The sequence below is a fragment of the Chiloscyllium plagiosum genome, chromosome 5 (genome assembly GCF_004010195.1).
Source record: "Chiloscyllium plagiosum isolate BGI_BamShark_2017 chromosome 5, ASM401019v2, whole genome shotgun sequence".
Classification (NCBI taxonomy): domain Eukaryota; kingdom Metazoa; phylum Chordata; class Chondrichthyes; order Orectolobiformes; family Hemiscylliidae; genus Chiloscyllium; species Chiloscyllium plagiosum.
Genome location: NC_057714.1, coordinates 112,887,559 through 112,900,940, shown reverse-complemented (window position 1 = coordinate 112,900,940; position 13,382 = coordinate 112,887,559). Strand labels below are relative to the sequence as shown.

The 13,382-nt window shown below is 41.8% G+C and overlaps 1 protein-coding gene across 4 annotated transcripts in view; it reads left to right on the top strand.

Annotated features, from left to right (window-relative positions):
* zbtb47b (zinc finger and BTB domain containing 47b) overlaps window positions 1-13,382 on the top strand; it is a 277,731-nt gene that overhangs the window by 57,077 nt on the left and 207,272 nt on the right. The window contains exon 2 of one of the 4 annotated variants that reach the window (XM_043690830.1): window positions 6,180-6,309. The exons of the other annotated variants lie outside the window; for them this stretch is intronic. Within the exon in view, the coding sequence (XP_043546765.1) occupies window positions 6,271-6,309 (39 nt within the window). The 5' untranslated portion in view covers window positions 6,180-6,270. The remainder of the gene's footprint in view (window positions 1-6,179; window positions 6,310-13,382) is intronic. 4 annotated transcript variants of the gene reach the window in all.

Sequence of the window (13,382 nt, the reverse complement as noted above, 5' to 3'; positions counted from 1 at the left end):
CTCACAGCACCACAGACTCTGGTTCAATTCCAATCTCGGGCAACTGTCTGTGTGGAGTTTGCAATTTCTTCCAGTGTCTGCGTATGTTGCCTCCGGGTGCTCCAGTTTCCTCCTACAGTCCAAAGATATGCAGGTTAGGTGGATTGGCCATGCTAAATTGCCCATACTATCCAGAGATGTGTAGGTTAGGTAGATTAGCCATGGGAAATGTAGGGTTACAGTGGTAGAGTAGGGGTGGGTATGGGATGCTCTTTACAGAGTCAGTGTGGACTTGTTGGGCTGAGTGGCTTGTTTCCACACTGTAAGGATTCTATGATTCTTTGATACAGGCCTAATCTGTTCAAACTTTCTGCACAAGATAAGGACTTCATCTCAGGAATGAGTGGAATGAACCTTCTCTGAACTGTTTCTAAGGCTGTTACATTGTTTTTCAAATAGGGAGACCAGAAATGCATACAGTGCTCCTGATGTCTCACCATGGTTCTGTACAGTTGCAGTAAGAGTTCCCTTATTTTTATATTCTATTCCCCATGTAATGAACAACAATGTTCCTTTTTGCCTTCCTAATCATTTGCTGTAGCTCCATACAAAATATTATGATGTATCGAGGTACCCAGATCTCTGTGCCACCAGGATGTACACTTTCTCTCCATTTTAGTACTGCTTGTATCTTTTGGAGGGAAGAATAGAAAAGTTCTTGTTATACAATATCTGCCAAATTTTGTCAACTCATTCAACCTGTTGAATACTCTTTGCCATCTCCTGAAACTTACTTTTCTACCTGTCAACTGAGCTACCAACATTTTGTTTCCTCATTCATATATTTCATATAGATAATAAATAATCCTTTGGCGTGTAGACACACCCCTGGTGCCATTAGGGAGGAAGTTCCAGGATGTTTATCCAACACCGGTGCAGGAATAGCAGTAGAGTTCCAAGTCAGGATGGTGAGTGGCTTAGAGGGTTGTGTTCCCATGTATCTGCAGCTCTTTGTCCTTCTAGGTGGTAGTGATAGTGGTTTTGGAAGGTCTGAGGAAACTTGGTGAATTTCAGCAATCCATTTTGTAGACGGTACATGTTGCTGCCACCATGCGCAGATGGAGGAAGGAGTCACTGTAGAAGTTGGTGGATTGGGTGTTGATCAAATACATTCCTTTATCCTGGATGGTGATACTGTTATCTGTCAAGAGGCAGTGGTTAGATTGTCTTTTTTTGAGATGATAATTGCCTGGGACTTTTGTGATGAGACTGTTATTTGTCTCTTATCAGCCCAGATCTTTCTGCATTCAGAAGCAGACTGCTTCATTGTGCAAGTTGCTGAACATTGTACAGTCATTAGAGAGAATCCCTGTTTCTGACCTCAATGGAGGGAAGATCATTGAAGCTATCCTTTGCGATAGGTACAGGTCTAACCCCAAGTTCCCAGTGACTTTTTTTTTCCTTGTGCTCCTATTGCCACACTCTGTGGATGGCAGTAATTCTCACCACATCCCTGCCCATGTCTGGACAAAGGCTGTAATGAGATCAGGAGCTGAATAGACTTGGCTGAACTCCAATTGCATGTCAGTAAGCAGGTTATTGCTTAGGAAGAGTTGCTGATAGCATTTTTCTGATGATCGAGTGTAGACTGATGGTTTGTGGATGAGGACATAACTGGGCAGTTTTCCATATTGTTGGGAAGATGCCATCTTGAAGTGGAGTGAGAGTGTCTTAGCTTCACAACAACCACAAATGATATTTAATTAGCAGCTTTTAAAGTCATAAAATATGCAAGCAGTTTCATAGGGAAAATAATCAAATGCACATTAATGTTGTACTGCAGAAGAAGCAGTTGGCGGCACGATGGCTCAGGTGGTTAGCACTGCTGCCTCTCAGCGCCAGGGACCTGAGTTCAATTCCAGCCTCAGGTGACTGTCTGTGTGGAGTTTGCACATTCTCCACATGTCTATGTGTTCAGTTTCCTCCCACAATCCAGCGATGTGCAGGTTAGGTAAATTGGCCATGCTAAATTGCCCATGGTGCGGTGCATTCGTCAGGGGTAAATAAGGATAATAGGGTAGGACAATGGGTCAGGGTGGATTATTCTTCAGAGGATCGAAGACTTGTTGGGCTGAAGGGCCTGTTTCTGCACTGTTGGGATTCTATTCTGTAATAAAAAAATTATGGTACAAACTTGATCAAATCTCCAGTATAACTTCAATGGGGGTGAGCAAACCAAGCTTCAGCAAATCTTCTTTGTCAGTACAACCATTATCCTAATATTGTTTTGAAATATGATTCCCCTGACTTCCTTTTATTTCCCATTATCAATTATCCTCGCTACAACCAGTGATGCAAGAAGTTCATGGCTTTCTTTGTTACCTAATTATGGATTAATTCCTCACCTGTCTGCCTGCCTTCTCTCTTGACAGTCAACTAAAATGTGTGGTCTAAAGACCTTTCCTTTCATTGCCTGGTTTCTTGAATCCATAGGAGAGGCAGTGATTTTGTTTTTCTTTTTGCATTCACAGGAGAACGGTGTTGCTGGCTAGGCAGCATTTATTGCCCATCCCTAATTGCCCAGTGAGCAGATAAGAGTTATCCACATTGCTGAGAGTCTGGAATCATATGTAGACCAGACGAGGTAAAGGATGCCAGTTTCCTTCCCTAAAGGACATTAATGAACCAGATATGTTTTTCCAACAATCAACAATGGATTCAAGGTCAACATTAGTTTATTAATTCCAGATATTTAATGAATTCAAATTTCACCATCTGCCGTTGCGGGTTCGAACCTGGGTCCCCAGAATGTTGTCTGGGCCTCTTGATTAACAATAATACCATTAGGCCGTCACCTCCCCGATGTTGTGGTAATGTCTCTGGATTTGTAATCCTCTGCTACTATTCTGGGGATATAGATTTTAATCACACCATGGCAGATGCTAAAAATCAAATAATAGTCTGGAACAAAAAGCTAGCCAAATGACAATAACGTCCCTTCGAGGAAAAAAATATGTCATTCTTATTCAGTCTGGCCTACGTGTGACTCCCAGTCCACAGCAATGTGATTGACTCTTGCCAGCCTTCTGGCCAGTTATCAACAGGTAATAAATATTGGCAGAGCCAACAATTCCTACATCCAATGAGCAAATTATTTTTTAAAATTCTCATTAGACTGCTGGCCATCCAATTTCCTTTTCCTAACCTGTTGTTGTGGGTAAATCGGCACAAATTACATTTAATTTGTCTGAGCTTTCTTAATAAGTAGCCAATCAAGTACTGGAACAATGATTTAAACTTTATTGTATGTAGCAATCAAAGTAAGACCCCTCCAATAAACAAGTTAAACCTCACAGCGTAACTTGGTTATTACCTGATTAATGGCAGAATTTAGCTATGATTCCAACCAACAGTGTCTGTCTCTTGTGCAGTGTTCTCTGAAGTTCTGCTAATGAAGGGTTCTGGAGTTGAATTATTATAGATACTTTTGACTTTCGGGTCGATGATGTGACATTATTGATGATTTTTAGATTTTTTTTCATCCAGAATGTTGTTTTCTTTTCTGAAGTCCTTGAGCCTACAGCTTGCTCCCTTATCAGAAGGAACTCCTCTGTTCCTTGTTACATTTGGCCTTAACTGTCTGCTTAAAAACCCAGCCTGTCTTGTAATTAACTGTTTAAATTCTTCAGCAGGGCAGTCAATTGACCCTGTGGCACAAAGCAACCAATTAACAAGCAGATGCCAAACCAGGTTTGTTCATGTAACCCCAATGCCTCCTTTTTCCAGATATAGTCAATTGCTTTCAATTCCTATATAATTCCTTGTCCTTTAATTGTTTGTTCCAGACAGAGTTACTGCTGCTGCTTTCAATCTGTGAACAGTTATTAAAGTTCTGAAGTTTACACTATCACAAAGCTATTAGAAATTGTTCCTCTTCATAATGCCCATTCCTGCCTTTTGAAATCAGTCATTGTCCACCACCTGCGTTTCTCTTTCTCCAGCCCTCTGTCCCTCTCAATGCTCTTTGCATCTATTGACAGTTTTTCTTCCTAACCAAATCTTATTTTCTGTCCATCTGACTTCTGTACATCACCATCACACCCCACTTCCTGTTCCCACTGGTTGATGGTGATGGCTAGACTTGTGTTCCTGCAGCTTAATCCCTCTCAACCTTCCACTGCTTACTTCAACCTCCTTCTTTAAAAAAAATCCTGTTTTTGGGAAAACCCCTTTTTGCTGGGCACCTATTTATTTGTTGAGCCTCAGTCCCAAACCATGGGCACTGACGCAAATGCACTTTATGCTTTCGCTACCGTCCACCAGCTGACCAGCCCAGAGTTTACACAGAGGAGTTGTGATGTCCTGAGGTGTTGTACTAGATGAAATGTTCTTTGGAGAAGCGATAGAGAAAGATATTTTGGATTTATGTAATTGGTCACAATTTGATGCAATTTAGAATGGGTGTAATGAGGGAATTATTGAATGACTGACTTGGTGGATTCATCACGACTTATTGACACTGCGGAGCATGGATTTACGCGATAATAATCTACTTAATGGGGTAGTGTATGTAAGGAAGAAACACACACTTGGGGTGTTGCTGAAGTCACTGTTAATGTGAACCTCATTGTGTAAAAGAAAAGCAGACTTGCATTTAAATAGCACCTTTCAGAATCTCTGGATCCATTTGCTTTTCTAGTCAATGAAGTGACTTTGAAGCCCAGTTTAATTGGTCTCACTTTTCCCCGACCTTTCTCTTTTCACCTGTATTCACTTTCAATTGTCTTTTAAAAGTTTGTATTAAATCTGCTTTGACTGTCTTTTCGGGCAGTACATTTGCGACCATGATAACCTGATGTGTGAAATTATTTTATCTCCATTCTGTGAATAGTTCTTTCATTGGATATTTGTAAATCTTAGACCTTTGGTTGCCGACTTCTCCCCATTTTAGAAACAGTAACGAGATTAAAATTATGTCAAAAGCCATAGTAAGTTTGAACTCATCTTTACATCTCTCCTTAATCGTCATCTTTGATCCAAGGAAAACATTCCTGTTATATGGTCTCCCTCTGGTGTGGAGAGCACTGTTCTTTGGAGGTTAAGTTGAGAATAGGAGTTGATGGTGGAGGGTCAAAGGGTTAAATCATGTATGAAAGTGTCAGTATTTCCGGTGGAAGTTGCATTTAAAATGACACTGACCACAATAGGTTAGGGCTAGACAGCTACATGGGTAGGCCACAATAATAATGCAGTTGATCTAAAAGCTTATATCCTACTTGCATCAAGTCCTGTTCACCTGTAAGTCTAACGCTCACACACCTATATGGCAAGAATTTTGAGAACTGTTGTATTGTAGGAAAAGTGACAGCAAATTCGCACAAAGCAAGCTCCCATAAATGGCAATGTGATTGGATAATCAATTTCACGTGATGTTGGTTGATGGTTAAAGATCGAATAGTACTCCAGGGGTCCTCCTGTGATGCAATAATAGTGTCTCTACCCTGAATCTAGAGACCAGGTTTAAGTCCCACCTGCACGGAAGGTGTGTTATAAGATCTCTGAACAGGTTGTTTGGAAAATGAAGGAACAGTACTCTTGGGGGACATGTGCTCCTGTGGTGCAGTTGGTAATGTCCCTACCCCATGGACCAGGAGGCCTGGCTTCTTGTCCCACCTGTTCCAGAGGTGTATAATAATATCTCTCAACAAATTGTTTAGAAAAATAGTTTAAATTCAAAATTTGAACAGTTCTCCAGCGAGTGCCCTTGTGGATCAGTGGGTGGATAATGACCCTATGTCTGTGCCGGGAGGCCTGAGTGCAAGTACCACCTGCTTCAGATGTATGTCATAATAACTTGAACAGTTGATTAGAAATATCCCAAACAGTACATCAGGGATAACACCCTGCTGTTCAAAATAGTGCTCTGAGATGTTTTTAACACCCACTTGCAAAACCGCAATTTAACATCCCGTCTGAAAGATGACATCCTGGACAGTGCAGTGCTCCCTCAGTGCTGCACTGGAATGTCGACCAGAACTCTTGAGTTCAGGTCCTGGAGTGGCCTGTGACCCAGAGGCCAGAGTTGCTGCGATCAGAACAGTCTGTCCTGTCCATAGATTAACTAGCAAAACGTCAAAGTATCGAAGTCCGTTTTGCACAGTCCACAGTGTGGTTCAGATTCATTCCATTTCCTTCCTCAGTCAACCCGACAGAAGAAAATAATTAGCAACAACCAAACCAAGCAGCCACAAACTCTGTGAAACACACATCATAAGGAAGGCGGATCATCTGATGTGCTCCTACTTCGGAAGATTAGGTCGAAAGTGCAAGGTTAGTGGTGGGGGAGAACGGGGGGAAGAGTGGAGCTTGACTGACGACTTTTCACTTTTGCTCACCCTTTCACTTTATTTGGCTTTTTCACAAAGTTGAAGTTTCTCCAAGTCCTTCTGGTATCAGTCGGCGTTCATGTTGCATCTGTTCCCTGCGGTTCATGTACTTCCTGTTTCGAATTGCAATGACCTGAGGGCCTTGGGCTCTGATCTTGCCAAGTTAGAGCTAGGGCTGGAGGCTGAAATGTGTTGCTCACAAATCCCTTTAGTATTCTCGGACTGTTGAGTGATCAGCCAGATTACTGTTCCTGATTATTACCTGCTGCGTGCCTGTGAGGATTGGGAGAAGCCAGAATCAGGTTTTGATGTTATGCCAGTTTGAGAGAGAGTGCATTGTTGCCACTCTGGTTTCAGTGGAGTTACTGATCTCTGTTTGGGTGTATTGTGTAAGGTCAGCTTGAATTGCTAGAAAACATAAACTATGAACTTTAACCTTCCAAACTTTGGTTGATGTTGGGTCAGAGTATTTTTAGCTGTTTAGCACTCGAGTGAATTACTGCTTACACTCGTTTCTCATTGTTTTTAGCGCTGGAAATGATAAATTAAAAGTATCATGCAGGAAATGCTTTAGCATGCTGTAGTTTGTCGGATGACACTTTGTTTACTGTGCTGTATGGTATCGATATGGACTGTACAGAAGCTGGTGATGACCTTGATTTAGCTAATCAATGTACCTACTTCAAAACACACACATAATTAACCTGAAAATGTTTTGGCTTGTCCTGTGGTCATAAAAGGATGCTGCCTTCAAATAGTCCTGCCTCTGGCTTCGATTCCAGCCTTGGCTGACTGTGTGGAGTTTGCACATTCTCCCTGTGTGTGTGTGTGTGGGTTTTCTCCAGATGCCCTGGTTTCTGCCCACTGACCAAAGATGTACAGATTAGGTGGATTGGCTGTGCTAATTTGCTAGATAGTGTCCAGGGATGTGCAGGTGAGGAGGATTAGGTTATAGGGATTGGGGGTGGGCGGGATGCTCTTTTGAGAATCTGTGTGGACTTGGAGCTGAATGGCTTGTTTCAACACTGTAGCGATTCTATGACAGGTTCTTCTCTTGAAACTCAGAGCTTGTTGTGAACGTCCATCACTTGTTTCCATACTCACATTTCAGAAGCCTACTCCTCTGACTCCATCGACCTCCTTGGACAAATCAGATTATCTGCAAGAATTTCAAATTGCATGGACTTAATTGTGAGTAACGTTACTCCTGAGACAGAGGGCATGTTGCTTTTTGTTCAGGCATGTGTCAACGTTATTTCAAATGTTGGGTGAGAACTCTTCAGTTTTCCAAATCAAGTTTCTGATACTATATCTCTGTGTGTTCTTGATCTATCTTGTGTCCATTGCAATGCCAATTACGTTTTGTACCATTTTTGTTCTACACGGAGTGATTATTTAATCCTCATCCTTGACTGTAGCTAGAATTTGCATTATAAATATTTCTAATCAATCTGTTTAGACATGTTATGACATCCAGCTGGTGCAGGTCAGGCTTAAACCCAGGCTTCCTGGCTCAGAGGGATGGACCTTGATTTACCCTTTCACTGCTGGTCATCATTCACTGTTCCATTCCAATTTCTGAATGGAGATATAAGAACATAAGAAATAGGGGTAGGCTATCTGGTCTGTCAAGCCTGCTCTACTAAGATCAGGGCTGAGCTTTTCATGGACTCCGCTCCACTTACCTCCTGTAGTCCAACGGTGTTTCCATTGGACAGCTCTTGTTTTGGAGTCAAACACCTCTAATTCACTCAGCTTCCTTGTTTGCTTTAATTTCTCAATTGATTGCTGGATGTTTTTAAAACTGTATGACTGTCCATTCTCTCGATAGGTGGACTAAAAAGTCTAGGCAAAAGTGAGTACTGCAGATGCTGGAGATTAGAGTCAAGATTAGAGTGGTGCTGGCAAAGCACAGCAAGTCAGGCAACACCCAAGGAGCAGGAAAATTGACGTTTTGGTTAAAAGCCCTTCATCAGGAATGAGGTTGTGATCTGAGGGGATGGTGAGATAACAAAAGATAATAAAAAGTCTGTCAATAATTTATGGTCAGTGATTATGCTGCTCAAAAACATTCCATTTTGGAAAGGCAAATCAGAGCAAGACTGACAGACTTTAAGGTCCTGAAGAGTGTTTCCTAACAGAGAGACCTTAGAGTGCAGGTTCCTTGAAAGTGGAGTCACAGGTAGATAGAATAGTGAAGAAGGCGTTTGGTATACTTGCCTTTATTGGTCAGAGCATTGAGTATAGAAGTTAGGAGGTTATGTTGCAGCTGTACAGGATTTTGGTTAGGCCAGTTTTGGAATACTGCATGCAATTCTCGTCTCCCTGCTATAGGAAAGATGGTGTGAAACTTGAGAGGGTACAGAAAAGATTTTTAACAGTGTTGCCACGGTTGGAGGGTTTGAGTTATATGGAGAGGCTGACTGGACTGGGGCTATTTTCCCTGGAGCATTGGAGGCTGAGGGGTGACCTTAAAGAGGTTTATAAAATCATGAGGATCATGGATAGAGTGAGTAGACAAGGTTTTTTCCCTCAGGGTAATGGAGTCCAGAACTAGAGTGCATAGGTTTAAGGTGAGAGGGGAAAGATTTTAAAGGGACCTAAGGGGAAGCCTTTTCATGCAGAGGGTGGTGTGTGTATGGAATGAGCTGCCAGAGGAAGTGGTGGAAGCTGGTACAATTACGACATATAAAGGCATCTGGATGGGTGTATGAATAGGAAGGGTTCAGAGGGATATGGGGCAAATGCTGGCAAATGGGACTAGATCCGTTTAGGATATCTGGTCAGCATGAATGAGTTGGACCAAAGGGTCTGTTTCCTTGCTGTATGACTCTGTGACTTATCTTTAGGTAGTACCTCAGGAGTGAGGATGAACTCCCTTCAGCCCGGTTCCATGGATCTGAAATGATTGATGACTACACTGCCAAGCCTGTGTAACTAACCACGATTGGGGCAGGGAGTGCTTGAAGCATCAGGTCAGATGTGCCGTCTTTGCCTCTGCCTATTCCCGACATAGTCTTTCAATGCCTTGCCAAATGAGTCATCTCTATTTTGGCTAGTTACATAAGCCAGGGTCTCCTGTGAGTTGGCAGGTATGCTTGATCTCTTCAGGGACACTTTTGAGGATGTTCCTGCAGCGTTTCCACTGTTTTCCCAGCAGCCTTGTACCAGACGTGAACAGTTCCTTTGGGAATCTGATGTTAGGCATACAAGTGATAGCTTGTATTGACATGGCACCATTTTACTGTGATAAAATAGCCCAAGGCAGTACATGGGATCATCACGCCAAAGGAGGAGGCAAGGATTACAAAGAAAGCCATCTCTTGCTGTGCTCTGGTTACACCTGTTTGTGCTTGTTTGGATATCGTATTTTTGCTCAATGTGAAGACGGTACAGAATATCTGGGACTTGTGAAAACAAGACAAACATTGCATCAGAAAGAGAAATTGCTGGTAAACTCAACAGGTCAGGTAGTGTCTGTGGAGCGAAAGCTGTGTTAATGTCTCAGGTGCAGTGACCCATCAGAACAAACATTGTATCCCCTGAACCAATTCAAACTATTGCAGAAGAAAAGTTTTAAAATCTCATTCTATGGGATATAAGTGTTGCTGGCCATCCAGAGGTCAAATAAGAGCCAATCATGTGATGTGTAGGGCAGATAATGTAAGGCTAGTATATTTCCTTCCATTAAAGGATATGTGTGAATTCGATAAGTTTTTACAACATTGGGCAATTACCATTAGACCAGCTTTCTAGTCCAGACTTTTACTGAATTGGTGAGATTTGAACCTGTAGCCCTAGAGATTTATAACCACCATGTCACCATGAATTAAAATGGATAAGTTCAGTTTTGGATCAGGCACGCTAACAGGAATAAAGGGAAAGAAGGAAAGAGTGGATAAAGAGGAGGAGAAAAAAGACAGGATAAATGAGGAAAAAATAGAATTTAAAGTTTAAACTATTCACAAGCTGAAGGAATAGGACTCCAGGCTGGTATCCTTCTGAGAAAAAGTGATTGTTTCTTGCTGACTGATCACACTGTTTTATGGTATTTAAGCATGCTGTTAATTACCGGACTTGATTTTGTGCGTGTCTCTATCAACTAATTAATGTGCTAATTCACAATCCTCTGAGTGAAATGATTTTTCCTCATCTCAGTCCTAAATGATCAGCCTTGTATCCTGAGTCCATGCCCCCATTTTGTTTTAAATGTCCCCACTAGTAGAAATGATCTCTCAGTATTCACATTAGTCCTGTGCACAGTGTTTTCAGATGGTTACAAAATTAAATGGTCTTGATGCCCTCACATGTTATGTATCACATATGTTGTAGACGACTGTTTGTTTGTTTGTTTGTTAACCCAATACTTATTCAGTTCCTAGAATATGAAATTTTACAGCACTGGAGGAAGCCATTTGGCCTATTAGGCTTAGCCTAGCTCTTTGGAAGATTGATTCAATTAGCCCTTCTTGCTTAGCTGTCTCCCTACATCTGAGATATCCTTTTTCACTATATGTCCAAATCCCTTTTGAAAGTTAATAGCATTAATAATTTAAGGAACAAATTCATAAGCCACTACTAGAGATTGATAAGAATGTGGAATTTACTACCAACATCTTGATGTTGAATAGCTTGATGTGTTTAAGAGGAAACTATGCACGCTTGAGGGATGAATTTATATTTGAAATGGTTTGATGTTGTAGAATGGGGGAGACTGGTGGGAAGCATAAATGGCATTGGACTAAAATGGCCTGTTTCTGTGTCATAAGATAGTATGTACTTTAATCTGCAATTGGGGGTTATGGGACACAGGTGGGGAAAGTGGAATTGAGGGTTATCAGATCAGTTATGTTCTCATTAGATGGTAGAGCAGACTCAATGGGCTGAATGGCCAACTTCTCCTATATTTTATTGAATCTGCTTCGATTATCCTTTTCAGGCAGTGTACTCCAGATTAAAAGTTTTAAAACCTTTTTATCATTATTCTCCCTCTCGCTGTCCCTCTCTCCCTCACTATCATTGCTGGTCCCTGATCAGATATCTTGAATCTGTGTCCATTAGTTATCAAGTATCCCATAAGACCCTAAGATATAGGAGCAGAAATTAGGCTATTCAGCCCATTTGAGTCTGCTCCGCTGTATGATCATGGCTGATAAGTTTCTCAACTCCATTCTCCCGCTTTCTCTCCTTAACCCTGATACACTTGATACTCAAGAACTTATCTATCTCTGTCTTAAATATACTCAATAACCTGACATTCACAGCCTTCTGTAGCAATTAATTCCATAGATTCACCACTCTCTGGCTGAAGAAGTTTCTCCTCATCTCCATTCTAAAAGGTCTTCCCTTTTACTCTAAGGCTGTGTCATTTCAAATGCAGCATGGCTTACTGAACAGTATTGTGAGGTTCTTTCTGCGCGAAGCCTTGACTTCAGTTGCGAAACAGTATTACTGTGACACAGGGTGGCACTGTGACTCTGTGGTCAGCACTGCTGCCTCACAGTATCAGGGACCTGGGGTTTGATCCAGCCTTTGGTGACTGTCCGTGTGGAATTTGCACACTCTCCCCGAGTCGGTATGGGTTCCTCTAGGTGCCCTAGTTTCCGTCCACAGTCCAAATATGTTCAAGTTAGGTGGATTGGCTATGATGAATTGCCCATAGTGCCCAGGGATGTGTCTAGTCATGGGAAAGGGGGGATAGGGTAGAGTGGGTTAGGTCTGGTGGGTTGCTTTTTGGAGGGTCCGTGTAGACTCAGTGGGCCAAATGGCCTGTTTCCGCACTGTTTGGATTCTGAGGAAATTGCTAGAATTGGAGAGCGGGTGAAACTCGTTGAGCATCATCCAAGGAGTAATGTGCCACTTAAAATAAACGGGGGAATTGACCAAAATGTTATCCATCATTCTAGGTGCTTATTGTGTATTTTAGCATTGATGTTTACTTGGTGGTTTTCAATGATCATAACGGGTTCTTGTGTTGGAAATTGTTGGTGCAAGTCTTTGGGTGAAAGTAATGCAGTTAGTGGATACGTGGTATTTTAACAATATACCCTATATTCTGTTCAACCTGTTCAACTCTGTTCTGCAATGTGTGGCTTAATTTCTCAAAGACGAGTGCTCAGAATAGGACTGTCTGTGTATTTAGAAAAAATGATGGGCTTTGAAACCTGGTGTTTGTGCAAGTGTTGAATTCATCAAGACACGCTATTTATTCTTTCATTTTCTCTCTCTCCATATCATTCCTTTTGACATTTATTTTATTTTACTTATTCTGAGGACACTGGAAGTTTTCACCAGTACTCCTCCCAAAAATCTCATGTATAAAGTAAGATGAGGCGTGCATTTATACAGTCCCTTTCACAACCTCGGGTGCCTCAATGCACTATCCAGCTAATGAAGTGTAATCGACTGGAGAAAGTGAGGACTGAAGATGCTGGAGATCAGAGTCAAAACATGTGGTGCTGGAAAAGCACAGCTGGTCAGGCAGCATCCAAGAAGCCGGAGATTGACATTTCGAGCATAAGTTCTTCATCAGGAATGTGACATTCCTGAAGAAGAGTTTATGCTTGAAACATCAGCTCTCCTGCTCCTTGGATGCTGCCTAATTGGCTATACTTTTCCAGCACCACACCTTTTGATTAATGAAGTATAATCTCGGAAGCACTGCAGCCAATTTGAGCACGGCAAGCTCCCACAATCATCAATGTGATAATGACTCAATCCTCTCTTTGAACTGTTGGCCAAAGAATAATTTCCTTGTCCTCCTCGTCGTCCTCCAATTATTGCTGAGGATTCCCACATAAGGAAAGATGGAGTTTTGATATAACATTTTGTCAGAAATAAAGCAGCTCTGACTGTGCAACGTTTTACATTTCTGCCCTAGAGTGGAACTTTAATCCACAACCGGTCGAGGATAGAGTGGTACTTTATTGATCTATGGATAATTGGCACTGTCCATATAGAGTCAGAGTCATGCAGCATGGAAACAGACCCTTCAGTCCACACCGACCGTGTCCCCAA